The sequence below is a fragment of the Cetorhinus maximus genome, chromosome 21, assembly GCF_964194155.1.
Source record: "Cetorhinus maximus chromosome 21, sCetMax3.hap1.1, whole genome shotgun sequence".
In the NCBI taxonomy this organism is placed as follows: Eukaryota; Metazoa; Chordata; class Chondrichthyes; order Lamniformes; family Cetorhinidae; genus Cetorhinus; species Cetorhinus maximus.
The window spans coordinates 88,555,864-88,583,830 of record NC_135899.1 but is presented as its reverse complement, the minus strand read 5'-3'; the positions used below and the strand labels follow the sequence as shown (position 1 = coordinate 88,583,830).

Sequence of the window (27,967 nt, the reverse complement as noted above, 5' to 3'; positions counted from 1 at the left end):
ATATGCATTTATTTGATATTTCTGTTGTGCAATTATGGGGAAAATTAAGGTGCAGAGTAAACCTTCACCTTTTCCTCCCCTGACACTAGGCACAAGAGAACACCCTAGACTGTCATGGTTTTTCATTTCCAACATCAGGTGTTTTGTGGCCTCATCCCAGTGAGTCTGTTTACTCGCGGGACAGTTTCGAGCTTTGACCACGTCTCCGTTAGGAAGTGTGGGGGAGGGAACTCCACAAGCTTATTTCATGTAAGACCCTTATAATTAGCCTAGAAAGCAATATTTCATCTCATCAGTCGGAGGTTTATTTGAATCCAGGTTCCAGAGGTAAAAGGACGTTCTTCTTGACTAGCTGCAGCAACCAGGTATTAACCTCTTAGTCCTGAGCAGTTGCCTTCTCTTCACCCCAGTGCAAACAGAAATCAGGTAGCAAACATTCTCTTATCAATAAGCAACAAGACCTGAATTAACCAATTAAAGCAAACACTGCAGCCCTTGCTGTAACAATGATGATTGAACTAAGTGAATTTTCTGCACTGCTCTGAGGTAACTGCCTGTTCTAAAATGTTACAAGTGCTACATTACCTATATGTCAAGTTCTTATGCCATTTCCAGATTAGACTTAAAAACGTATCTTGTTTATATACCCGGGATAGAAACAGAAAAGGTATTCGGACCTATAGAATACGAGAATCTGGGTATTTTGTCTTCGTCACTCAAGTGCATGCAGTAGTTTAAAATCAACCTTTCATATGTTTCTGTTTATTTTAAGCTGTGGAAACCAACAGGTCTTTGTGTTTTGATTTAGCACATCTTCATCAGTCAGCCAAAAATGCAATACTGTAGATTCTGGAAATCTGAAATAAAAACAGAAATACTCAGCAGATCAAGTAGTAATTGTGGAAAGGGAAACAGAGTTAAAGTTTCAGAACGGTAACCTTTCATTAGAACACCTGAAACGTTCTCTCTCCACAGATGCTGCCGGAATCTGAGTATTTCCAGCATTTTCTGTTTGTATTTCATCAGTCAGAAAACTGCACTAAGGGTATCCCTTCCATCCAGCCTATGCAGATGACACCAGTCAGCGAGATATGTAGATACAAATAGAATGGAGCTTCTTGAGCCAGAACACCGGGATTTGAGGGCCAGAAATGCCTCTTTGGATAGTAACTTGGAGGCTGTTGCTTCAGACAGTATGATTCTTGGCACACCTCTCTAACTAATACAAATTATAAGGGCACCCGACTTGGTGTTTGCTTCAGAGGTGTTCAGTAGTATTGGCAAATCATGTTTTTCTAACCTAGAGGTCTCATCTTTCACTGTTGCCTTTTGTTGTGTCACTGTTTAAAGTTGGGACACATTGATTTAAGGTAGGACCATGCAGAAATATGATGCTTAGGCACTATTCAGTTGGACTCACTGTTTATATGGAAAGAGGTTGCATTTCCATAGCATCTTTCATGAACTTAGGCCATCCCAAGTACTTTATAGCCAATGCAGTACATGTGAAGTGTAGCCACTGTTGTAATGTAGGAAACGTGCTTGGCAGCCAATTTGTGTACAGCAAACTCCCATAAACAGTAATGAGATAATGACCAGATAATCTGTTTTTAAGTGACGAAGGTTGAGGGATGAATAGTGGCCATGACACTGGAGAGCTCCCTTACTCTTCTTTAAAGTAGTGCCATAGGATCTTTCATACTAACTTGAGGGGCCAAGTGAGGCCTTGATTTAACGTCAGATCCAAAAGAACAGCACCTCTGATAGTGCTGCCCTCTCTCAGTACTGCATTGGAGTGTCAGCTTGTTGTGCTAAGACCTCTAGAGTAGGACTTCAGCACCAAAACTTGTCAAGGTTCTTAAACAACAAGCATACACACATTTAAAAACATTCTGTGCCAAATGCCAAACTTTCCCAGCGTTAGTAATCTACCCAAAATAAAGTAACCATGAAGTTTTGTTGTGTCAACTAAATGATTTATTGCGTTAGAAAGGTGAAGTCCAGCTATGGGAACTTTGCTAGCAGTATACGGATGAATAAAATTATGGTAGCCCCTAGCAGTGCAAAAAGTGAAATAACTATACAACTAATTAAACCTACAGTCACTAGCAGTTCTTCCGCATCAACAGTGTCGTGTATATTATACTTGTGGGCGTATAAACACCTGCAACCCAACACTAGAACAGAGATGACAAGTGTTAAATGAGTTGCCATTAGTATAAAGACATCACGTTCTAGGTGGTTTTGTAGGTGCTGTTGTACTGGGTCCTCTGTCGGATGATCTTTGTGGATCTCTGTAAAACACAACAAAATAAAAAAGTAGGTAATATTTTCAAATGACCGCTAATACAACGATAGAATGCAAGGTGCATCTTCACGAGGTCTACCAATTCGTTAAAAGATTTAGAATTGGGCAACCATTCGCAGTCTGAGGGCCCTGAACGCGCCCAACTCAACCCAAAGCCATCAGTAATTATGCAGAGATTTAAGTATAACTCCAGAGAAAGGGGCCCAGGGGAACTTATATCGCCAAGTTAAAACAGTTGACTGAGCACTGCGATTTCGGAGGTACACTCAATGATATGTTGCGGGAGCGGTTGGTTTGCGGTGTTCATGACGATGCCATTCAGCGCTGTTTACTTGCAGAAGTTAATATCGATTTGAAGCACGCCATGGAGATAGCGCTAGCGATGGAGAGCGCTGAGAGGGACTCGCAGGCTTTACAGAGTGTGCAACATGGCACCGTTCTGCAGTTGGGGTGTGAACCTACCACTGGGCGTGGAGTGAAAACCAGAGAGACAGCAGCGAAGTGGGAGACCGTCTCTGCTGCTCAAAAAATGAAAAGGCCTAGTGGAAGCATCTCAGCAGCGATTCAGAAATCAACCTGTTACAGATGTAGCGGTAACCATGTACCGGAAACCTCCAGATTTAAAGAGGCAGAATGCCACTACTGCCACAAAAAAAGGTAGGTAATAAAGCAATGCAGGGCGAAACTGAAAGAGCCAATCAGACTGCAGACCAAGACTATTGAAATGCTCAACATAACTGAACCAGAAGCTGCTGATACTGATATCTATTCCCTATACATTGTCAAAGCAGTAAAAACTGAACCAATCACCATCACCTTTCAAGTGATTGGGAAGCCTCTAGTCACGGAGGTAGACACAGGAGCATCGACCACAGTGGTGGGAGAACACACATTTAAATACCTAAATGAAGGTACCCAGCCACTGAATCTGGAGCAAACCACAGCTCAGCTGAAGATGTACAGTGGGGAGTCAATACAGGGTACAGGCATCACCATAGTGTCTGTATCCCACAGGCAACAGAAGCCCAGCTCCCAGTGATCATTGTAACAGGTGAAGGACCTAGTCTTCTGGGCCCCAACTGGTTATGAAAAATTAAGCTCAACTGGTCAGAAATCTTTCAAATGAGAACGGGAAGAGATCCTGAGTTGATAAGGGATGACAGTGTATTTTGGAATAAGTTAGGAGACTCACCACATGAACTGTAGCGATTCAAGAAGGCAGCTCACCACCACCTCCTCAAGGGCAACTAGGGATGGACAATAAATGCTGGACCAGCCAGCGAAGCCCACATTAGAAAAAAATTGAAGGACCTTCACAGGATGCTAGGGTCCCTCAAGTCAGAGTTGGTTCTACTGGAAAATCATGAAAATAAATGAAACAAATATAGTGCCACTCTGGACAAGCTGAAGAAACGGTCATCAGAAAAGACACAACAATGTTCAATGTTCCAGGAGGAAGCCAAAAGATACAAGAAGGAGACAGAAGAGCTGAAGAATCAGCTGATTGAAACAACAGAGGCATTAGAAGGAAAAGTCGTGGAACTTTTCCAAGATGCGAGTGGGCAATGAAGTCATGGGCAGCACAACCACTGAACTGAACCAAGTTAAGATTTCACCAGAGAGAAATATGGCCGACTGTGAAATCAAAATGAAGGACGAGACAAAACTCTGCGGCAAACAGAAGAAGAAAAGGCAGAAATCAAACCTGAAAGGCCAATAGGATATGTCTCCAGAACCCTTTCTGCAGCCAAGAAGGTTTACTCACAACTTGAAAAGGAATGTTTATCCATAAGTATTTGAAGCCAAGAAATTCCATCAGTACCTGCATGGGTGACATTTCACCAGTGTCAGATCAAAAGCCACTAATGGGTTTACTTAGTGAAGATAAAGCAATTCCACCGATAGCCTCAGCCAGAATTCAATGGTGGGCTTTGATTTTGGCAGCATATGAGTACACCTTTATACATTTCCTGATATGCATACTGCAAATGCAGACACACTCAGTCATCTTCCGTTACTAGATAGCATTGTGCATGTTCCAGTGCCTCAAGAAGCTGTACTTGTGCTGAATGTTTTAGACTCTTTGCTGGTCTGTGTGATGCAAATAAGAAATTGGACAAACTGGGATCCAATTTTGTCAAAAGTCCGAGGTCAGGTATTGCAAGGATGGTCGAATTCACCAGTGTCTGAAGCAGTAAGACCATTCCGTGCCTGTAAAACAGAGTTAAGTTGTCAAGATAGAATCTTGTTGTGGGGATCAAGAGTCATTGTCTCTTAACAAGGAAGAGAACCACTCTTGACAGAGCTTCACAGTGTGCATCCAGGCATTTGGAAGATGAAGATGCTTGCGTGAAGCTATGTCTGATGGCCAGGCATAGTGACATTGAAAGCATGGTCAAGCACTGTTTCAGCTCCACCGCATCCGTGGGAGTGGCCTAGTCCACCCTGGTTAACTACATACTGATTATGTAGGACCATTTTTAGGTACCATGTTTTTAGTGATCATCGATGCACATTCTAAGTGGATGGATGTGTATGAAGTGAGATCACCAACATCATGTGCAATTATTGAAAAGCTGAGTCAATGTTTTAGTATACTACCGGTAGTTATTTTTTACATAATGGTACTGTCTTCAGTGGTGCAAAATTTCAGCGATTCATGAGCTTGAATCGAATTAAGCATATTAAAACAGCACCATAGCATCCCTCATCAAATGGGTTTGCAGAAAAAGCAGTGCAAACTTTCAAATCAGGAATGAAGAAGTTATCTGAAGGTACTTTAGAAACTCGAATTTCACTTTTTCTTCTCAATTATCGTACGACTCATCACGCAACCACGGGCTCAACACCGTCTGAATTATTGATGAAACATTGCTTTCGTACAAGGTTGAATCTGTTGTTTCTAAACTTAGAGGGTAAGGTAGAGAAGAATCAGAGTAGAGTAGTCAGAAATTGAATCACGATATTCTTCGCAAAGCTCAAAGATTTACCGTGGGAGATTCAGTTTTCATGTGGAATTTTGGAAATGGACCTAGTTGGGTCCCTGGTATAATTGCCTCTGAAACTGGACCCTTGTCATTCCAAGTGGAAGCGGAAGACCGGATTGTTCAAAAACTTATGGATCATCTAAGGAGTAGAGAAACGTTCCAACAACCAACCATTCCACCTGTAATTGATGTTGAACCTTTAATTCTGAGGTGACAGATTGACCTAGGATAGACATACCCAATGTCTCTGTTGAATTACCTAATCCTGAACTGCCATTATCTAGGGATGTCCCTGATATTGCAGTTCCTGATCAGGTCAATCCGGTGGGAGCATCTCAAGTAATAAAGTTACGTCGCTCTAACTGGATTAGAAAACCACCTCAGAGAATTAATTTATAATCGCATGACCTGTGTATCTATGTATATATTGCGGATTAAGATATTCTTGTAAATAAGAAATGTTAAAAAAAAAGAAAGGGGGAGGAATGTAGTGATTGTAGGTAAAACATTTCCTACTGCTTTAGGGATCACGTGATTGTACTGACGAATGACCCCTAAGCACCGGTAATCTTGGGGGCGGAACTTTCTAGTCGTGGACCTGGTTCAAAGTTTGTAGCTTCTGAACGAGCTCTGAAGTAAAGTTATCTGTTTCAAATAAGAAACATCGAGTTCATTACAAAATCCAAGTTGGTTGTCTGCAGCTGAAGGACAACTTCTATTTACCTGGGCCCTTAGAGCAATTGACTACAGGTACAAAGAATCACTGAACCACAAAGAATTATAGAGCAACTGTTGTAAGGTGGACAAGCAAGTACAGCAGATGTTTTGCAGACAACAACATTCCACAAAAGGCAATCGCATTCATGACCAGCCATTTTCAATGGAGCTGATTGAGGGAGGAGGTTAATTGAGAGAATACCCTTTGGCTGCCTCGATTCAAGTGAACATTAAAAATCCTGTGACTGAACAATTATGCTGTCCATCAGAAAAGTTTTCTGCTGCATTAAGGGAAACGCTGATTTCTGATCGAACATACAAAAAAGAACTTGCCACATACAGCCTTCTGATTGGAATTTATATACAAGAATGGTATTGCGTCTGCTAGCACCACATGTTTTCACATTCTTACTGCTATCAAACAGATAAGACATGAAATAAATGGACTACACAAAATCTACAGCAACGAGACAGACCATTTTGCCCAATCAGTCGATGTCAGTTTCTAATAATCTCTTGCCGTTTCACTGCTTCATCCCTCTACTCCCCTCTTCCTCATGAAGCCTTCATTCAAATGCATCAATCTGGCCTTCTTCAACCACTCCATGTGGCCATCAGTTCCAAATTTTCATGGTCACTGGATAAGAAACTCCCCCTAAAATGTTTATTTCTTCTGGTCGTGACTCTCCATTATTTATGTCTTTGTTCTGGGCTCCAAATTTACCTTATTGAACCCCTTCATAAATTATAAAGACCTGGATCAATTCTCCTCTTGGCCTTTTTTCCAGAGAAAAGCGCCCCAGCCTGTTCAATGTTTCTCGACAGTTGCATCCTCTCAATTCTGGAAACATCCCGCACTTTCCTAGCGCTTAAATTTTTCCTACATTTTCTCTAGTGCTTTAATATCCTTCTAGTGGTACGGAGACCAGAACTATCCACAGTACTCGTGAGGCCTAACCAAGATCCAATTCAGATTTTACTTTATCTTCAAGGTTTTTTTTTATTCTATTCATCTAGCGATGAACCATTAGGCAAAGGGAGTTAGTAATCACAAACCCAAGTCCTGTCTGAGGTCTTACGAGATGTTAGCCAACAGATTTTGCAATTGTGCACGTGTTCAAACTGAATGAACAATTTTTTTTTCCCACAGCCCTGGTGAGTTTGTTTCAAAGTTAATATTTACCTGAAGGAATCCCATAACCAGCTCTTCAGGTGAAATGGTATCTATTGTTAAATTCTATGCTCAGCCTCCTTTTTACTGCATTCTCTGGCTTGGGTTCTGAGCACATTAGGGGCATAACTGTCACCCAAGCTTCAGAGTACCATGAGCAACCTGCATTTATCATGAGCTAATCTCCTGTATGTTGTCACTTGTTGCATCCACTTGTGAAAATAAGATAAAAAACTTTACCCTGTGTATTTATCCCAAATGTATCCATGTTTACTCAAATACAAAACATGCAGATTAGGAGGAGCAGGCCATTTAGCCCCTCTGCTATTTGATAAGAACATGGCTGATCTGACTGTGGCCTCTACTTTCCTGTCTACCCCCGATACCCTTTCATTCCCTTATCAATCGAAAATCTATCTAACGCAGCCATAAAAAATATCCAATGCCACTGCCTCCACTGCTCTCTGGGGGGAAGAAATCTGCTATCATGATCCGCCATTGACAGTTGCAGCCTCCAAGTCAGGATGTGGATTTATGGATAAAATTACCTTTCTCTGTTGGTGTGTCAGATTCATTTGTAGCAGAAGTATTTTTATCTTCCCCCAGGCTGATGACTTGGCTGACCTAAAACACAAAAATATTTGTAATTAACGTGCGTCATCAATTCTAAAAAAGAGGTGATGGGTGGGGGGGGTGCGGGTAGGCTTCAGGAATTCGTGCTTGAGGTGCAAAACCTCATACAATGAGAGCACAGACTAAGAATTGGTGCTGGTGATGAGTGGGTTGTCAGTCTTGCACTCGTTGGTTCTGCTGGACAGAAAATTGTGTTGGGCGCAATGATCTGAATGGCCGTGTGTGGTTCCACTGTGGAGAGGGCTGTGCGGTAAAGTCTACTCTGCATCTGTCAGTTCTCAGAAACACCAACCTCGAAACTTTCTGTTACCATTCCACTCAAAAATTCCGCAGTCTTCGTTTTAGTAGGCAGCACACTGCATTTGTACTCCAATGTGCCGTGTTAGAGAAAAGTAGGAAACTGGTGGGTGAAGGTATTCTAAATTCTATAGGTTTGGCTTCCAGGGAGCTAAACAATAGCATGGACTATAAGGGAAGAAAATGCCAACAAGCAAGTCCTTGGCATCCATTCATCTGTGAACTTCTTGGGACACAAATAGTTATATATTCAATCAGAGACATTTAGAATTAGAACTACAAGAACTGTTAAACATGGATCATTTATTATTTGTTCCAAGCAGAGTCTTTCTGCTGGTGTGTGTGTGTGTGTATGGTAGCCTCAAGTGGACAAAATGCACATTGTAATTTATAAAACACTACAGCCCTGCATAAGGTAAGCTAAATTTTCACCCTCCCACTTCAACGTTTGAGGTTTTGCCCTCTTGTACAATCTGCAACTATATTAAACACATTGGCATTATATTCACAGGCCTGGTCCAAGATCCACAGGATGAAATACTTTTGAAGTCCATTGACTATTGTAGGAAAATACAACAACCAATTTGCACACAGCAAGGTCTCACAAACAGCAATGAGATAATGACCAGATAATCTGTTTTAGTGATGTTGGTTGAGGGATAAATATTGGCAATACAGTGGGGTGTCTACCTTCCATTCTTCTTCAAACAGTGACATGCAATCTTTTGCATTAATCTGAGATTTTACGCAGAGCTTTATGTTAGTGTCTTATCCAACTGTGCAGCACCTGCACTGAAATGCCACCCTAGACTGGCCGTTGTGCATTCTATATTACAACAGTGACTACACTTCAAAAATATTTAATTGGCTTCAAATACTTTGGGACACACTGAGTTTATGAAATGACCTCTACAAATGCAAGCCTCTTCCTTTATTATGTTTTCAAGTCACTGTAGGAGTACATGAACCCCCCGACCTGAGAGGCGAGAACGTTACCACTGAGCCAAGACTGACAGCTGCTGAAAGAACTATCTAAAGATAATGAGGGAGACAGAATAGCAACTTAAATGGCCCTTTAGATGTTACATTCAATGCATATAATGAGCCTGTTCAGAGAAACAGGAGTAGGTTATTTAGCTCTTCAAACCAATTCTACTTGTAAAGCAATTCATTATTAGCTCACCCAGGAATGAAAAGTAGAATAGGGCTGACTACTGGTGGTAGGTAAATTTAACTTGCTGTAATTCGATAACGTAAGAGTTTTCAGAGGCCAATAATAGCTCCCTTGTTGCTGCACTGATCCCCAACCATTAGCATAGATTATGTATTTTTACTTGGGATGTGCTGATAAGAGATTGTTTCCGAGACCACCTTTATCTGTCTCAATTCTACACTAAAGTGTATAATTGCCAATTGAGCCATTGTGTAAGTTACTTCCAACAGTAGCGTTAATTCTGTGCAGTACTTCAGTTTTAGAATGCTGCTGGAGTTAATCAGGACCACTCAGCTGATCCTCCTCTAGAGCTCACTGTCAGCTTGGAACCATCCTCTTACTTGTAAACCCAACAACATGATTGTAATTTAAGTGCAAGAAACCTCATTGGAAGTAGACATGGTTTCACATTCTCTTGGTGTAGAAACTGGTTTATAAACTGAAAAAAATCATGAATGTACATTAGGTCAGTACTGATCTCTGTTAGAGCATTACAATCACTTTGTGAAAATTTGGGAATAGCTACAGTGATTAAATCATTGGAAGATGATATAAACCCTGGGATTAAAAGGCATTGGAACCGCTTAAGCAACAGCAGCCCCAAGGGCTCTGTGCAGTGCTTATTGAGACCAATACAATCTATTTCCCTCATCTTGGAAGTGAATTGAAAGAATATTCAACAGAGGGCACTTTAGCTTCATCTGTTGTACAATGACACAGTCTGCTTGTGTCCAGAGTGGGTTGTGAAATCTGCAGTTTGGTCTCAATGTATATATGATAAAAGCAATACTCCCAAATAAGGATTTATTCACCTCCAAGAGGATTGATTATCTTTGTTCCTCTCAATGTACAGGGCTGAATCATACACGGCACTATGGTCACTGCCATCACCCTGCCCCACCCCACAACACCCCCCCTGGGGAAGAACAGTTGCCTCACAGTCAATCAACAGCTAATCAGTCATTGATAGGTTGGAAGTGGGATTTCCAACTCTCAAGGACAGGAAGTCCTGCCTCAGAGGCCAGCAATTCTCTCCAGTACTGGCAGCGCCAGCGGGAGCAGTGGTCACAGCTGGTATTGCACACGGGCGATGAGGAGGCAAGTTGCAATGGATCGGGAACTTTGGAAGTATTTGGAGGTCTGTGAGGGTAGTTGGGGGCTGGGGTTTTAGAGGAAGGGGAACTTGGGGCGGGGGAGTTACAGCTTGGGTGGGGGTGGGGATGGGTGGCTCCGATGGGCCCAGGGTGCCAGTTGTGGAGGGATGCCCCCCCCCCCCCCACCCCCACCACCACCCCCCCCACCCCATCCAACCACCAGTCCATGAAGGGAAACCTGCCAGGCTGGCTGCTTGGCATGGGCCTCTCCTGCCGTCAGTTTAATCCCAGCAATGGCAGGGTGAGTCCTCTAGGTGGGCATCACTTACCCATTTAAGTACCTCAGTTGGTCTACTGGTGGGCGAACGATCCAACACCACCCTATTATTGGGGTCAGGGGCAGGTGGGTAGGCAGCAGGCAGGCCACCCTCTGGATTATGAGCTCCCGGCCTTCAAACTTGCCAACGGGGAAATGTCAAATCCAGCCCACAATATCCGATTGCTCATTTAAAATGTTAAATGGTATCTTCCTTTGTGTGACGCTTTGTTCAATTCGGCTACCTGCCAGCGATGTGATTAGTGTATACGTTATAAACGACTAGTTTGTTATGGTTATGGAATGCAACTTCCATTTGCCGTTAGGTTTTAAAATGATTGGTTGTTGTGCCTGGAAGTTGCACACGGTGAGCTCTGATTGCACATTAAAAAAAAAACTCTCCATTGTAAGATTGATGAGTAACATTGTTCAAAGATGTTTGAGTTTCTATGTCAATTAGATTGTTTTCTTGGAAGGAATTGAGAGATAAAAGTCAGTAACTTTCTGCAGTTACTTCCTTTTCCCTCGATTTATGAAGAATAACCAGGCTAAGGTTCATTATGAGCATTCTTAAGTATTCCAAACTCTCTTCCACAAGGGCAACCAATGCTAGATTGATTGTTAAAAACTGAGATTTATAAGTTTTGATATCCAAAGGCATTAAGGGATATGGGGGAAGTGTGGGTATATGGAGTTGGGTCACAGGGGAGACAGAATCTTCTCATGTTTCCTCTCTGTGCTGATGTCACAAGAGGCAGGATGATGTCACCAGTTCTCCCTCCTTTGCCCCTCCTGAAGCGGAGGTTACCTGCATGGTGCACGAGTACTCACCAATTGCCCAGCCAAAAGTTTGTATGCTGGGACAATTGGAGATTTCAAGACTCAAGATTCTGAGGCAAGGGAGGAGGCTGTTCATCTCAACCTTCATCATAATGCTGGTGCAAATGGTGCAAATGTACTATGAGGTTCATGCAATACAGCCAAACAACAAAGGGTACAAATTCCAGAAACTAGCCTGCCCTCCACCCATGCAACCCACACTTCTCCAGCCTCACCCTAACCTGGCTGTCCCACGGTTTCCAAAGGCTACCCTCTTGCTTATCAGTCCAGTCCTCTCATTCCTTTCACAAACCACACTTCCGCAGTTGTCAGTTCTGATAGCAGGGCACCCTCCTCCAGACCTCCCCCAGCCTCCACAATTCCCCTCTTTGGTCTCTTACTTTCCTTGTATGAGTGACACTCCCACTCTAACTTTCAGCTACTCTCGAGCCCCAAATTTCATCGCTCAATAACTTCCACTGTCACTTGGTTCCTTCCTCTTTTGTTAAAAAATTGATTCCCTTAATAAAAAAGATTCAAAATTTCATCACAATTATGCTGTTAAGGTATAAGCGCATCATTTAAAAATAAGAGATAGCAGTTTGTGAAATACACATAAATACACAAAATGCAATACCTCACAAGTAAACATTTTTCCACAAAAGAATAATTATATTGTGAACAAAATGAAACTGAGGATTGTAAGCCAAAGAGCAAAGGAAAATACTTTAAAAATTTGATGTGAAAAACAATTAAAATTGTTTTTAAAGTTAACAACTAAAATAATTAGGGGATAAAATAATTGATGATCATCAATATTGTTTTTAATAGTTTAAAATTAGATTTCTTTTTTGCCTGTGAGCATTGCTGCATGAGATCAACTAGTTATTATTTATTAATTTCTGTTTCGTATAACATAAGTATAATGTTTTAGGAAGCACAATGATTGAGGAACAATCCCATCTTCCTCCCATTGGCTGTCTGATTATTTATTGTAAAGCAGCATAGCAATTTAACAGTTATAAACGCAGAAAAAAATTCAGGTCAATTTCCTTCAAATTGCATAAGCGTTGTATTTGATTTCAAAAATATATATTCAATCAAGAAATCCCAGTTAAGTTTTATGTGTCATTTACACTGAATGCTGAAAATCTATTAACTGGCCCATGAAAAAATAAATGCAGTTGATGGTAATTGTTTTAAATGTAATTGTTCAATGTTATTATCACCTGGAAGCCCTGCGTTAAATGCACTTAATATTTGTTTCATTTCAATGAAACATTATGCATAAGAAGAGATTTTGCTGAGATTTAAAGGTGTGATGAGCTTAAAGCACAAAACTGTTATGAGAAATGCAGGGATGTCACACAAGTACAATAGAAGATGTCCTTTGCAGGTTGGAAATGATGCATGTTGTTGTAGCAGAGGGAGCTTTACTCTGCATCTAAGAATACGATGCCCGATCTGGGAATGCTTGACATTGACAGTGGATATCAGATATGGAAGTGTTCGATTTTTCAGAACACAAAGAGCCTGCTCAGAAAAAAATAATCCCAAAAAAATTTCAAAAGAAATTGATGACATTAAATTGGGAGACAACATCCAGACTTGTGAAAAATATATCACCAAAAATGTTTTTTTTATATAAATATAGCATCTATGTAACTAAGCCTTAAATTGCAGCTTGCAAATAGATGGGTAAACCAGAAGATGCTGTCTATTTGGATCTAAAATAGTCTGAAGATTTTAAATAGTCTGAAGATTTTGACTACCGGCTCAGCATGTTTGATCCTCTGTGACAGGTACATTAGCACCCAGAGGGAGTTGTGAATCTCTCTCTCTTTCTCCCACTCAATTAATATGGTAATGGGAAAAGTTGAAAGAACAATCAAGATAAAACTTCAGACTGGCACTCACCAGCGACTGACTTCTTTGCCTGTGATGCCATTTATTACATGAAAGTGTCTCTTATCCTGTATTTTGTTTCTGTACTGTATTGAACGTTTTGTTGTTGGTTTACTACTCAAAGTGAGGGGGATGCCAGGATGGAACACTTTTCCATTTTTTGGATACCCTGTGTCAGTAGCCGCCTCCCATTAGCTTCTCTGTGAACCTATCAACCCAAACACATTTGCTGTCACCTGTCTTTGTGCCCATTCCTCAGTTGGATTTTTAAAAAAAAAACTAATCTCCAGTTTAACGTAGGGCTTCATAACTTTGAATCAGTGTCCCCCCTAATAGTGATGAGTAAAATAATTCACTTAAATCTAGGCGATTCAGCTAAGACCTGGACCATTGTTCTTCCCTCAATCATTATTCTTTTCTCACCCAAGTTTGATTTTGAGCCTCTCAACAGAAGGTAGAGCTAAAACTCATTACCTCTGTTAGCGTATCTGCTTCTCGTATCCCAACACTTGCTCATCCATCATCACCGTGCTGCTGACTTGCTCTCCATCTGGCAATACCTTCCTTTTAAAATACTCATCCTTTCAAATCCATCCATGGCCTCATCCCTCCCTATATCTGCAGCCTCCTCCAGCCCTGCAACCTCAGAGGTCTCTACACTCCTTCCATTCTTTTCTCATGCACATCCCCAATTTTAAATCGTTCCCCCTGCCTAAGCCCTCACCTCTGGAATTCTCTCTCTAAACCTCTTTGCCTCCCCACCTCTCTCTCTCCTCCTTTAAGCTGGTTCTTCAAACCTACCTCTTTGACCAAGATTTTGGTCACTTGTTGCAATATCTCTTCATTTGGCTTCAGTGCCAAAAGTTGTCCAATTCACAGGGCCCATGAAGAGTCTTGGATTTTTAAAAAATGTTTGTTCTTGCGATGTGTACTTTGCTGGCAAGGCCAGCATTTATTGCCCATCCCTATTTGCCTTTTAACATGAGGTGGTGAGCAGCCTACAGCTAACTGGCTTGGTAGGCAGTTGAGAATCAACCTATATTGCTATGGGCCTGGAGTCACATGTAAGTCAGACCACGTATAAGGACAGCAGACTTCCTTGCCTGAGGGACATTAGTGAACTAGCTGGGTTTTTGCAACAATCTGGTAGTTTCATGATCACCATTAATGATTTTAGTCTGGATTTATTAATTAATTAAATTTAAATTCCCCCTGGCGGTCATGGGGTTTGAACTCATATCCCCAGAACTTTAGTCCAGACAACTAGATTTACTAGTGCAGTAATATTTCCACAATGCTACTGTCCCTGATGATTTACTGCACTCAAAGGCACGATAAGAAGGCAAGTTGTTATTCCTCTAAAGATTTCTCTAGAAACTTATATCCTTTTGAAGGTAGGGTACTCAAAATGGCACACACTGTTCCAAACTATAATCTCCTCACTGATATACAATGTTAGATTAACTTAATCTGATATGTATTCAGAGGCCCTTGGGCTACTTTCTAATACTTAATTGGTAATTTACATATTGGTTAAAATATTGATTAACAAGGAAGCCTCTATTATTTTCCAACTTTGTTAATGGTCACCCTGTGCCACATTTCCCACTCACCTGGTACATTTATAATTCTGCCTTGTCCTATCCTAAGATTGTTTCTTGGAGCTTTGTGAGTTCGCAGAATTGAAGGAAAATGTTTTTTGCTTTCTCTGTAGGGTGTACTGGAGGAAGGGTAAAACCTCAGTTGGCGTGAGGGTTGAAGCAGCATGGACACGAAAGCCACATTACGTCCCTGGCGGGAATCCGGTGAAAGAAATAAGGAATCTGGATTTTAGACGGTGGCAGGTTTAGGCGAGGCAGGGGATGTCTCTGTGGTGCCCAGATTCACGTGTGGAAACCAAATATTTGGCCAATGCCTGTATCATTTTTTTCCAATTGGCACCATTTGCTCTGTTGGTATTGACAGCTGGCACCTTGATTACTGGTACAGTAAATGCCAGTTTGTGCCACCTTCCACCTCTATGTCACTTCTTTACAACTAAATGTACATTGCCCCCATGTATTTCCAAAATACGTATTCCTGAAATAACTGAGGCTGGCTTTATTCCCCGCTGGTTACATCATTTTTAAAAAATGTTTTCCCTTTCCCTGTCTTGAATGTTCCAGCTTACACTGCGATAGTGTTCCACATGTAGCTCTCTGGTCCCCAGGTGAGGTTCCCCCAATTTGTTAACATCCCGAATGGGACCCCAATTTTATGCTGCTCCCAGGTGAGGTGCTGGTGGGGTAGCCTCCAGCAGGTCGCTGTGAATTTCTTGCAATTTCCTGAGCAGGATGGCCAGATCCTTCGACCACTCCAGGGTCAGGATTGTTGATTGAGCATTTGAGGTTCCAGGGTCTGCCAAACTGGCTGCCGGGGGGTCCACCTGGGAATGCCTCTCGTTCCTCCTGGCTATCCTCTGAGGTGTCCACCCCACCCTGGTAGACACTCACCAGTTGACTGGGCTCTGGGTTCACTTTGGTTCGAACTGCACTTGCACACCCCGCATGGTAGTCCCAAGGGCAGTGGATTTCCCTGACCTGTTACCTTGGGGAGGGGTTGGTCCCCCAACCAGTCCCATTTTGTTTGGGACACTGCTGCCTTCAAGTAGCTGTCCAGCTCCTGCTGCACTGCCCTGCATCTCATCAACTAGGTGAGGCGTCCCCCTAGCCATCTGCACATCTACTTGGGACCCTCCCCATTCCCCCTCTAAAGCTAGCCAAACCCCACGGCTCATCACGCAGGGTTACAGGCTTCTTGTTTTCTTTTTTAAGACATTCTGCCTGGTTTGGGGATCTTTTTGTATCCCTGTTCTGTGCTCTATCTTTGAGGATATCTTCGTTCACGGAGGTTGGGCTAGGTTCGGCTGCTGTGTCCTGTGGTTCTTCAGCTAAGTGGGGCATCACCCCCACTCAATTGGAAATTTCCCTGTTCCCATTTAACTTCCCATTGATGTATCCATCAAACAGAACACCAGTGCGTTAGCACCTTCTGTTGGCTTGGGAATTTACATTCCCCTAACCTGTTCCACGTCTCCAGGAACATTGCTGCCTCCAAGTGGATGTTTGGCTCCTGCCATACTCCCTTGTGGCTCCTCAACTGGGTGAGGCATCTCTCTCATGATCTGCCTTCCTGTTTGGGAACTCCCCTTGCACCCATTTAAATCTGCCATGAAGCTTTTTGCCAAACAGATCATTGGCCTATTCCTATCCTCCTTTGTAACCTTTACAGGTCCCTCATGGACCTCTTCCATTACTGCCGGTCTATCTTTGGTCATTTCGACTTGCTCAGGTTCTATCTTGTTTCTTTATACTTCTGCAGGCCTGTCTGGCCCTTTTGACTTCCAGTGGCTCTGCAGCTGGGTGTGGCACCTCTCTCATTGTCTCCTGACTTGTCTTGGAACTCCCTTGGTCCCTGTTTAATTCTGCAAAAAAATGTACCTACTAACTCAATTCCAGGTCATCCTCTTTGCCTGTTTGAAATTCCACTGATGTTTTCTGCATCCTCTTGGCCTTTTCAAATTCAGGAAGCTGTTTTTTAACTACGCCATCCCTCACTGGATTTATTGCTTCGTCTTGGGCCCCTGAATACTCTCCAGCTCTCTGCCTCTCTGCAGACTTTGGCTGCGTGTTCCCTGGCTCTTCGATTGCAAGTAACCCTTGCCTGGCTACTCCAACCCTTACAGGTTCTATTGCCCCCTTTAAGGCCTCTGAACCATTCTGGGTTCCCTGTATTCCTACAGATCCTAGCTGGTCTCCTCCAGCCCTTTCAGCCTCTTCTGATTCAAGTGATTTTTCCCGACTTTTCAGGAGTGTTATCCTTTTGCCTGCCTCAGTTGCCTTTTTCTTCCTTTCCAGTTCACATAGTCTTCTTTGGAAAGCTTCCTCTCCTTTCCCTTTCTCTTCCCTGTCTGTCTTTCCGTTCTCTTTGGAAAGGCTTCCTCTCCTTCCCTTCCTCCTTCCCCCCCACCCCTTGTCTTTCTCTTCTTCTCCTCTCACATTGTGATGCTTGGAATTCTAACTCTTTGGCCGGGATTTTCCGGCCCCGTTGTGGGTGGGACCCGCCGTGGGTGAGGCGGATGCCCCCCAGCCAGAAGTCCATTGATTTGCGGCGGGATGGGAAGATCCCAGCGGCGGTTGGGTGTGGAAAACTCTGCCCTCTGTGTCTGTTCCAGCTGCGTTCTCAGCAATTCTACTTCTTCTCATAGTTTTGTCTCACGTTCACAAAGTAACGTTCCGGCCACCCACTGTAACGTTACACATCTCATCTCAGTCGAGGGAATCTATAGTCCTAAGTGCCGAGCTGGCTCTTTTAGCTTTCCAAGTGACAGAACTTTTGAATCCTCAAAACTAACTTCCCCTTCATCGAGAAAGGCACTGGCGTTAAATGTGGCCATGTCTACACTTTGGTGGCACCGACTCAAGGAAACCCCTTTGCAGCTTTAGAAATTGGTTTCAAAGGAACAATACATTTTCCCCAATCTAATCCTTTCCTTTTGTCCGTTGGCCAGGGGCCTGCAGTCAAACTGCTGACACAGGCAAAAGCAACTTTTGACCTACAATAACCTGAGTCCAGTCACTGGCCTGAGCTGGCTGGAACCGGTTTGAAGTAGCTGAGTTTCTTGGAAAACAAAGGGACTGTGATAAGACACAAGTCCTTATTTAGGAAAGGAGTAACGAGGTAATGCTGCCTAAGTCCTTGGGACAAAGCCAATGAGAAGGTGCCACAGACAAGGCAAGCAGGCCTAAACCAACGGGACAGAGACGGCACAGCTGGGAGAGATAAGATTCAGTATAAGAATGGAGAATTTCGGGCTTGGAGCCAGCGAAAATTCTGGAGACCAACCATCGCAGAAGCGGAAGAACCGATGTCAGCAACGTAGAGACGCAAGAGAGAGGGAGAACGGAATGCCTGGCCAACGCCAGCTCTCCTTTTCGGGTATTAGCTTTTATATTCTGTGACTACTCAGGGAGTGTCAGAGAAACCTAGTGGGTGTGCGTTTAGATCCGAGTTTTGGGTATAAAACTGTATAACCTGCTGTAAACTGCATGTCTATATTGGACCAGACATATAAGCTATATGTAGATGATCTAACGATGTGAATAAAGCGAGTTTAGAGTTAAGAGCGAATTGACTCTTCTCCTCTTTGTACTAAGCCAACAACCGTTACCGGTGACCTCCGGCAGCATATTTGGCGTCCCTGGGTGGGCTCGAGAATAAATCTCTCCGTTGAGTCAGCGGGAGACTCGAGCCGAACCGAGTTGGCAAAGTACACAGAGAACAGGAGTTTGGGTTAATTCATAGCTGTTAGCGTAAGATGACGAATCAAAGGGAATCTCCAAGCCCCGGGGACTTGGATTGTTTTGACTGGAAGGGACCCCTCCAGAAATACGTAATAAGGAAGTGGCTGCAATGCGGGGAGTATGTGAATCACATTGGTGACAAGGGGAAACCCGCTGGGGAGGCCCTTTGGAGAACTGAGTAAACAAAGACGTCAGATAAGAAATTTTAAAAGGTACAGAAGTCCGTAGCGATCGGATGTTTATTTGAGGAATGGATAGAATGCCGACAGCAGGCTAGGAGGGAGAGAGACAGGCTAGAGGAAGAGAATAAAAAACTCTGTGAGGAAATAGCCCGCCTTAGTGAGAAGGTAACTGATTTAAAGGGACAGAGAAGTGCGGATTTGATGCACATGAACCAATATCAGTTACAGGGCGAAAAATTGGCTAATGAAAAGAGTAAGAGAGAGGGAGAAGCCCAAGCAGCTAAAGCTGAGGTGGAGGGATGGAAACAACAATGTAGTGATTTAAAGACTGCTATGAATGTGATTCACAGGGCAGCTCAGGAAAAGAGGAGCAGTACTGGTGATCACACAAAGTGTCAGAAACTGATAGTGAGGCTGCAAGATCAGCTAGCCGCACAGAGGGGCACACTGTGTGCTTTCACACCCGGAGGAGGTGAAAAAACGGTCAAGGGGATATAGATTGGGATGATTTAGCAGACGGGGTGGATAGATACAGCAGCGGTGACGGGGAACTTCTACCAGAGGATCCACCGCTGGCATATATTCCAGAGCCAGGAAAACCGTCTGCCCCAATGGCCCCCCACCTTGTAACCACTAGAGCACAAGCAGGGGCAGATGGCCAGGGGCCAGCCGGCCTGAATATGACATATTCCACCCCACTCAGGGTACAAGAACTGAGGGATATTGCGGAAGATATTGGGACGTGTGCGCCCGGGGATGATCCTAGGGAGTTGTTCCTAGCGGTGAGGCAACAGAGAGGGGCACACGGCTTAGACGATGCTGAGGAAAGTAAATTAATTCTAATGTGCCAACGCCCACATATACACTCCACCCTACCGGAGGAAGAAAAACTTGGTAGAGGCACAAACGAGGCCTTAAAGAACCAGTTATTATCTGTCATGGGCGATAACAGAGAGGACCCAGTGGAGGCGCTGGTGAAATGCTATCAAAGAAAAGATGAACACCCCACTGCATTTTCGGCTCACATTTGGGCGGTGTTTCAAGGGGTCTATGGCACAGGCCTAGATAAGGATAATTTACAGCCGGAGGTTAGGAACCGATGGCTGAGAACGCTAGTGTCGCATGGCACTGAGGAGTCGAGGACAGCATTAGATGAGTTTGATCCCACTGATGACACACATACAGAGCCCTGGATAATCAGGAAGATGGTTAGAATATGGGAAAGGGAAACACCAAAACTACCCAAGACATCCAGGGACAGAGCAATGCCTGTTAAGGATCAGGTGACAACCTGGAGAAATGAAGGGAGGGGACCTACTCAGAGGGACCCCCCTCCAGCTTATCAGACAGTGGGAAGAGGTAGAGGCAGAGGAAAAGGAAACTTCTCAGGAATGGGGAGAACTCAGGGCGAGGTGTCCAGATGCTATAAATGTGGCCGAGAGGGATACTTCGCAAGGGACTGCCCGAACCTGAGACGAGAGAATGCAGGTTGGGGAGGAAACCAGAGCCTATCCATGGAAGGGCCGAATAGACCAAGTCCTCAGTGTGATATGATAGAAATACCACCGAGTTCCGGGTTGTACCCCGAACTGCAATGATGGTCTCAGGCCTCTCTGTTATGGGTGTGTGACATGTGGTGGGATTACACGGGGAGACCCCTAGTGAATGGTAGGGTTGGAGGCTGCCCTATTACATTCCTTTGGGACACAGGGGAATCCCGTACCACCGTTAACACCACTCAGATCAATGACGTAGATTGGAAAATTCAAAACAAAATTATTCTAAGCGGATTCACAGGGCATTCACAAGTGGGATATGTGAGTGTACCGTTGGAAGTCGGTGTGGGAGACATAGTGATAGAGCATTCAGTGGTCCTTATCAAATTACCCCGAGAACAAGAACATATATTAGGGAGTGACTATATGGCCAAAGCGGGACTCTGTTTTGACCCCGTTAATTGTATGATTTGCCAAATGCCTTTGGGCATCGGCAGTATAAATCACACACTCGTCCCAGTGGGGGAATATCAGGATAGGATGTGCACGATCGGGGAAATGTGGATAGAACCAGGAGAAATGAGTCACGATTGTGAAATACAACAAATTATCGCACAAAACTCAATAGTATTTGCCTGACATAAACATGATTGTGGGAAAATGACCAGGAGTGTGTGTATACAAGGTCCAGACCCCAAACCACAAAAGCAGTATGGTTTCCCAAAACCAGCAGAAGAAGAGATAGGGAAGGTGATACAGAGTCTGCTGCAGCAAGGGATATTAAGACCAATGGCTTCTACTAACAACACACCTATTTGACCGGTGAGGAAACCCGACGGTAACTGGCGACTAACGATAGACTACAGAGAATTAAATAAAGTCACCCCGTTAACAGCCTCTACTGTAGCAACTAGCCCAGAGACAAAATGAGGATGCGCAATGGTTTACGGTTTTGGACATAAGTAACAGTTTTTGGTCCTATTCCACTGGAGAAAGAATGTCAATATAAATTCGCGTTTACTTTCCAAGGACAGCAATATACATGGACCGCCCTGCCGCAGGGATACCGCCCTGACGCAGGGATACCGCCCTGACGCAGGGATACCGCCCTGACGCAGGGATACCGCCCTGACGCAGGGATTTCACAATTCCCCGTCCATATTTCACCAACGGCTGAGGGAAGGGTTAAAAAGATTCTCGAGGCCTGAATGTCCAATGCAGTACGTAGACGACTTACTCCCACAAACTAAAACCAATAAGGAACATTATCAACTACTAAGTAAATTACTGCAGTTGTTACATGACTTGGGATTAAAGATTAACCCTAAAAAAGTGCAGATCATGAAACAAAAAGTTACTTATTTGGGAGTGATTCAGACACCGGGGAAGAGGGACATTGACAAGCGAAGGGTAGAGACGGTTGGCAGACTCCCTGTTCTGCGGGATGTAAAAGGGTTAAGGTCCTTCTTAGGCTTGGTGGGATATTGCAGGGACCACATCGATGGATTTGCCACAAAAGCGGCCCCGCAAATGGAATTATTAAAAAAGAATGTGGCCTGGGAGTGGAAAACAGAACACACCCAGGCCATGACCGCTCTAAAGCAAGCACTAGTTGCCGTGCCTACTCTCAAAACCCCAAATCCAACTGAGCCGGTTTCATTGGAGGTGGCTACCACAGACACCACCCTCTCGACAGTTCTATTACAGGAGACACACGGGAAATTACCACCAGTAGCGTACGCCTCACGTATGCTCTCACCAGTAGAGCAGGGGTATACGATATGTGAAAAACACTTGCTAGCTGCCTTTTGGGCAGTGCAGCATTTTACCTATATAGTGGGACTAAACCCACTTACAATATTAACAGAACACACCCCTGTACAGCTACTGTTACACGGAAGGATTAAGGACGGTGCAGTTAGCCAAAATAGAATCGCTAGATGGACATTGTTGCTGCAAGGAAGAAATATAACCATAAAGGGGGTAAAAACCACCACTATGTTAGCAGACAACTTAGTTTATCAGGGAGAAAAACATGAAAAACATGAAAAACAAGGGCCCATTCGTATCAAAGGAAAAGGGAGGGAGGAAGACGGGGCCTGAAAGCAGAAAAACAGAGGACACAGGAAAGGAAGAACCTTATTTTAAAACTTTTGTGGATGGCTCTTCATCAGTACAGGATGGGGAAAGGAGAACTGGCTGTGGGATATACATGGAGGATGAACACGGACAGGAAAGATATAGTGCGTCTCTGAAATTACCTAAAACCATGAGTGCGCAGGCAGCAGAACTAACAGCCGTCGCCTATGTGGTTGGCCACCCGGAATACTTTCCGCCTAGATCAGTCATATATTCTGATAGCATGTATGTCTGTAATAGCCTCACAGAATATTTGCCTCTATGGGAAGCGAGAGGTTTTGTCTCAGCGGATGGAAGGCCCCTTCCTTCGGCCCCACTATTACGGTACATCTTTTGAAGAAGCACAGGGGAAAGGATTTGGGGTCACAAAAGTGAAAGCTCATTCAGAACTATCTCCCGAAGGGAACAGGGAAGCTGATGAACTAGCCACACTAGGTGCTGTAAGTGGACAGGAATGGCAGCCAACGATTGGGGAAATCGGGGGCCAGAAAGAGAAGCAGGTCAAATGAATGGATTTAACGGAGGAGCAAAAGAAAGACGGAGAATTGAAAAAACTAATAGAAGGAGCAGAGTCAGACACATACAAAAGGCACGAGGGGATCTATTTTCAAGACGGAGTGGTTTTATGTGAGGGAAAATTTGTGGTGCCAGAGGGGGGGACGAAACCAAATTATCCACTGGTACCATGACTTATGGGGACATAAAGGGACGGAGAGCTCCCTGGATCAGATAAAGGAGGTGTGCCGGTGGCTCGGAATGAAAGGTGACATGGAACACTATGTCAAGAATTGTTGGATCTGTGCACAACACAACCCCGATAGAAATGTTAGGAAAGGGGCCCTCCGACGTACTAGACCAGTACGAAGGGCCTTGGACTAATTTACAGATAGACTATGTAGGACCCCTTCCCCCCACTCCAGGAGGATACAAGTATATTCTAGTAATAGTGGATACCTTCACTAAATGGGTAGAAGCTTTTCTACCCAGAACAAACACAGCCAAAAGTACTGCGAAAATTCTATTAGAAAAGGTATTTACCCATTGGGGTTTACCCCGAAGCATAGAATCAGATCAGGGAACACATGTTACAGCCCAAGTAATGCAAGATGTTATGACCCTTTTTGGGGTCAGACAGAGATTCCACATACCCTATAGACCACAGTCTGGTGGAATTGTGGAAAGAATGAATCGGATATTGAAAAACATGATAGCCAAAATGGTGCAGCAGCACATGATAACCTGGCAGGTTGTTCTGCCCTATGTGCTGATGGTAATCAGGAATACCGTGGCTTCATCAACAGGCTACACTCCTTATAGACTCATGACATGAGGGGCATGGAGGGGTTGGTAGGTTTGGATTTGTCCGAACCTGAGGTAGACCACATTATATCAGAAAAATAGGTACAACAGCTCGTAGAAATAGTAAAAGAAGCAAATTATGTAGCCGCTCACCAACAGGGAAAGAAGAAACAGCAAAGCAAGGCTTATTTCGACGCAAAAGCCAGCCCGATAGAGTCGAGCCCCAGACAAAGAGTAATGATTAGAATACACCGGCCCACCTCATTCTTGAATCCAAAGTTTGCTGGTCCCTATGAGATAGTAGACAAAGCTAGCACATCTGTATACAAGATATTAGCGACACCAGTAAAGAGTGGCTGGTTTCACATTAATCAGCTAAAGTTAGTGGGAGGAAAACAAGATAATCACCATTGGCATGTGCTGCTCGATGCTAACGATGTTCCAAATCCCGAAGGTCAGGGAGATCAAAAACAGGACCAGCTGCAGATCAAAGAGGAGGTGATTGAAAACAAATTTGATACTGTCTGTTCACATGCAGAGGCGAATCCAGGGAAAAAAACAAAAGAAAAATAAAACATAAAGGGGGAATAAGTGGGTTAGAAGAAATGGACGGTTAGAATCTGAAACAAATTGGGGACAGGATGTGAATGGTCTGGCTCAGTATATGGAGAGACTGGACTTAAAATAGTACTGAAAAGAAACTGTAAATAAGAACAGAAATTACACTTGTTCATTACAGGTCCAGCCTAAAATGAAGGGGATAATGCATTTTGTTGCTATCGGATTGACCATCAGCAGAACTGCGGTTGAACCTGCCTTGGAGCTGTCACAACGAATGAGCGTGCCTGAAGCAGTGTCTACAGAGGAGAGATATCCCGAGACCAGAAACAACTTTGCTCTGCAGAATAAGACAGTCCGAACCAACAAAGGGAAAAGAGAAGACTTAAATTATACGGGAATGGATGGGTTAACATGCGCAGGAAAAACTTTGGGTATACCGGAGGGAGCGGAAGTACAGTTTTCATGCAACAAAGTTCTAGAGATGACATTGTCGGTAATCCCAGAAGGAAAAATCATTTGTCAATTTGTGGGTCCATTTATTGTGCGACCATCGGGGAGCGACCATCGAGGTAAAATTATGGTCCACTGGGACCACACCTATGTGAATATTGACTGGGGTAGCGACTCATACCAGAGATGTCCATTCTGACTGTTAACAGCCAGTCCTTTTTACAATACGCCCTTGTGGGACAAACGTATAGCATAGCAACAGCGGCTATGAACTATAACAAAGGATGGAGACAGTGCCCTCTGGAAGGACACAATGTGGCCATTAACAATGTGACCTTAGGCCTGGTTATCGGTGGACAAGTTCTGCCTAAGCCAATAATAGGGATGGTAATAAATAAAAACGATATAGACCAAGATCATGCGGAAATATGTTCCTACCGAACTACCACCTATTCCGCACCTGACTGCAGATTGGACGCAAATAGCGGAGGAAACCAATGAGATAATTCATCAATGGACTAAACATACTAAAATAATTAGAACTCATGCTGATAAAGCAGAGGAACTGCTACGGGACCCCAGGTTCTGGGATAGGTTTTGGAATTGGGGATCTAATGTTCAAATACATCCATGGGTCAGGATTTTATCACATGCTACTGTAGTTGTGATCATATGTGCATTAATACTTGTCATATTCAGCATATATCAACTTAGAAGGTGGAAAATTGAAATTTTGCACCTTGAATGTTAGCGCTATAATGAAACAGAAGAAACGATTATGAGTATAAGGACACTGTGCGAAGAATTTTATATACGCTTCTCTTTTATATTTAGTATATAACCATATGATACCGCGAATGTAACATACCCATTGGGGGACAATGACAACCTCAGGAGTGGTACACAGAAAGGGAGGATAATGATCCTAAGATTTGATCTTTGGATCAAAAGGGGGGAGATGTTGGCCAGGGGCTGCAGCTGAACTGCTGACACAGGCAAAAGCAACTTTTGACCTGAAGTAACCTGAGTCCAGTCACTGGCCTGAGCTGGCTGGAACCGGTTTGAAGTAGCTGCGTTTCTTGGAAAACAAAGGGACTGTGATAAGACACAAGTCCTTATTTAGGAAAGGAGTAACGAGGTAATGCTACCCAAGTCCTTGGGACAAAGCCAATGAGAATATGCCACAGACAAGGCAAGCAGGCCTAAACCAACGGGAGAGAGACGGCACAGCTTGGAGAGATAAGATTCAGTATAAGAATGGAGAATTTCGGGCGTGGAGCCAGCGAGAACTCCGGAGACCAACCATCGCAGAAGCGGAAGAACCTACATCAGCAACGTAGAGACGACATCAAAAGAGAGAGAGAGAACGGAATGCCTGGCCAGTTTGTTCACTTCCCAAACAGGACCCCAATTTTGTTATGCACCTGGGTGAGGAGGAATGAGCTGGCTCCCCTTCTTTATTCAACCCCGTCGGTTAGTCACAATATGGTTAATTTGAAAGGAATCCCTTCCCCCGCCGTGGTTACCTTTTCCTAGTCCAGACGTTTTTACTTTTAGAAGGAGCCAATTTAATTAGGCTTTCTTGAGTCAAAGAAAAAGTAGGTTTATTAGTTGCTGAAAACCCGAGAAAAATAATGAGAATGCAACACACATACACACACATCAGAAATGAGAAGTTAAAAGTCCAAATAAAAGTTAGAAAAAGATATACGAATCAGTCTTTGGCTTGTCCTTGAGACATTGCGGCCATTAAGTTGGGTGATTCCGGTAGGGCTGACTTTGGCAGTTTCACAGTTGGTTTGGAGACACTTGGTTCTGCAGGATAGCTGAAGAAGCCGTCCTATTTCCATCTTGGTTGCGGCATCTGCCGAGTCTTGCCTCCAGCAAGAGAGAGAGAACTTTTGCCTAGAACTGTGGGGACGACAAGTTGGTCTTCTTGTTGTCACTCTCACAGCTCACCAGCACACACTGCATTGCTCTGCAGCCAGTTTTTTAACCCATTTTTCCCTGTGTATTCCTGTAAGGAAACAAAAACCATGGGCAAAACTTTCGGCTCGGCGGGCAGGCGTGCACCCAACCAGCTAGAGCGTGAGATGACGTGCGTTGACGTCGGGTGAGCATCCCAACAACAATGTGCAGTTGCACGATATTTCGGTCGGCAGCACGCTGCTGACTCTGGCGGGCCCGCTGACCATTAAAAGGCCTGTTAGGGCCATTAAATTATCATCAATTAATTTAAATTTTTCGCTGCCCATTCAACCTTACAGTTGGCGGGGCAGGCAAAAAGGCCAATCGGCCTTTACGCTTTTTAGGGAACCTCATCCACGGGCGGGATGAGGTTTCCTAAAGCAAATAAAAATAAAATAAAAATTTTAGAACTTCATTAATAACATGTCCCTGCTCATGTGACCGAGTCACATGAGGGGGACACGTTTTATTACATTTTCAATTTCTTTATTTTTAAAAAAGTAACTCTTCATCTCCCTGAGGCAGCTGTGTGTGTCAGGGAGATTATCGAGTGTGCACTCGCGCGCATGCGTGAAGTTTGCACTCATGCCCCTGTCCCCGCCCCCGCCCCCGCCCGCACAGGCAGCGGTGGACGCTGCTGCTCGTGTTTCACACTGGACGGGCCTTAATTGGCCCACCCGCATGAAATCGCCTTCTGGCCCGATCATGGGCAGCAGTCGGCTTCCCGACCAGCCCCCACCACCGCCCCCCCGCGCCCCCGCCAAGCCTGCCTGACAAGGGCAAGATTCTGCCCCATATCGTGCGCCCAGAGTCTATTGCCTTTCACCTCTGACCATTTTACACATTCTGAGATATAAATCAACAGGAGATGGATTTTAGGTGACGGCTGAGATGTGATAATCATTCCTTTGTCTCCGCAACCACAGGAGATTAAAGTTCAGTCTTTGGCATCTTAATAATCTCCCTTTCAAGTATCTCCGCATTAAAAAGATCATGACACCTTTTCAGGTGCGATGTTCCGTGTTCTCTCAGGACACGTCTGTCGGTATAATCCACATAGGAATTTTCCA

At 44.0% G+C, this 27,967-nt stretch overlaps 1 protein-coding gene across 1 annotated transcript in view; it reads right to left on the bottom strand.

The window, feature by feature from the left end:
- Positions 1–27,967, bottom strand: part of LOC144695191 (uncharacterized) — a 53,080-nt gene continuing 25,113 nt past the window's right edge. Inside the window, exons 4-5 of the mRNA XM_078566077.1 lie at positions 7,732–7,807; positions 1–2,294 (exon numbers count right to left, since the gene is read on the bottom strand). Coding sequence (XP_078422203.1) covers positions 2,005–2,294; positions 7,732–7,807 — 366 coding nt within the window. The 3' untranslated portion in view covers positions 1–2,004. The remainder of the gene's footprint in view (positions 2,295–7,731; positions 7,808–27,967) is intronic.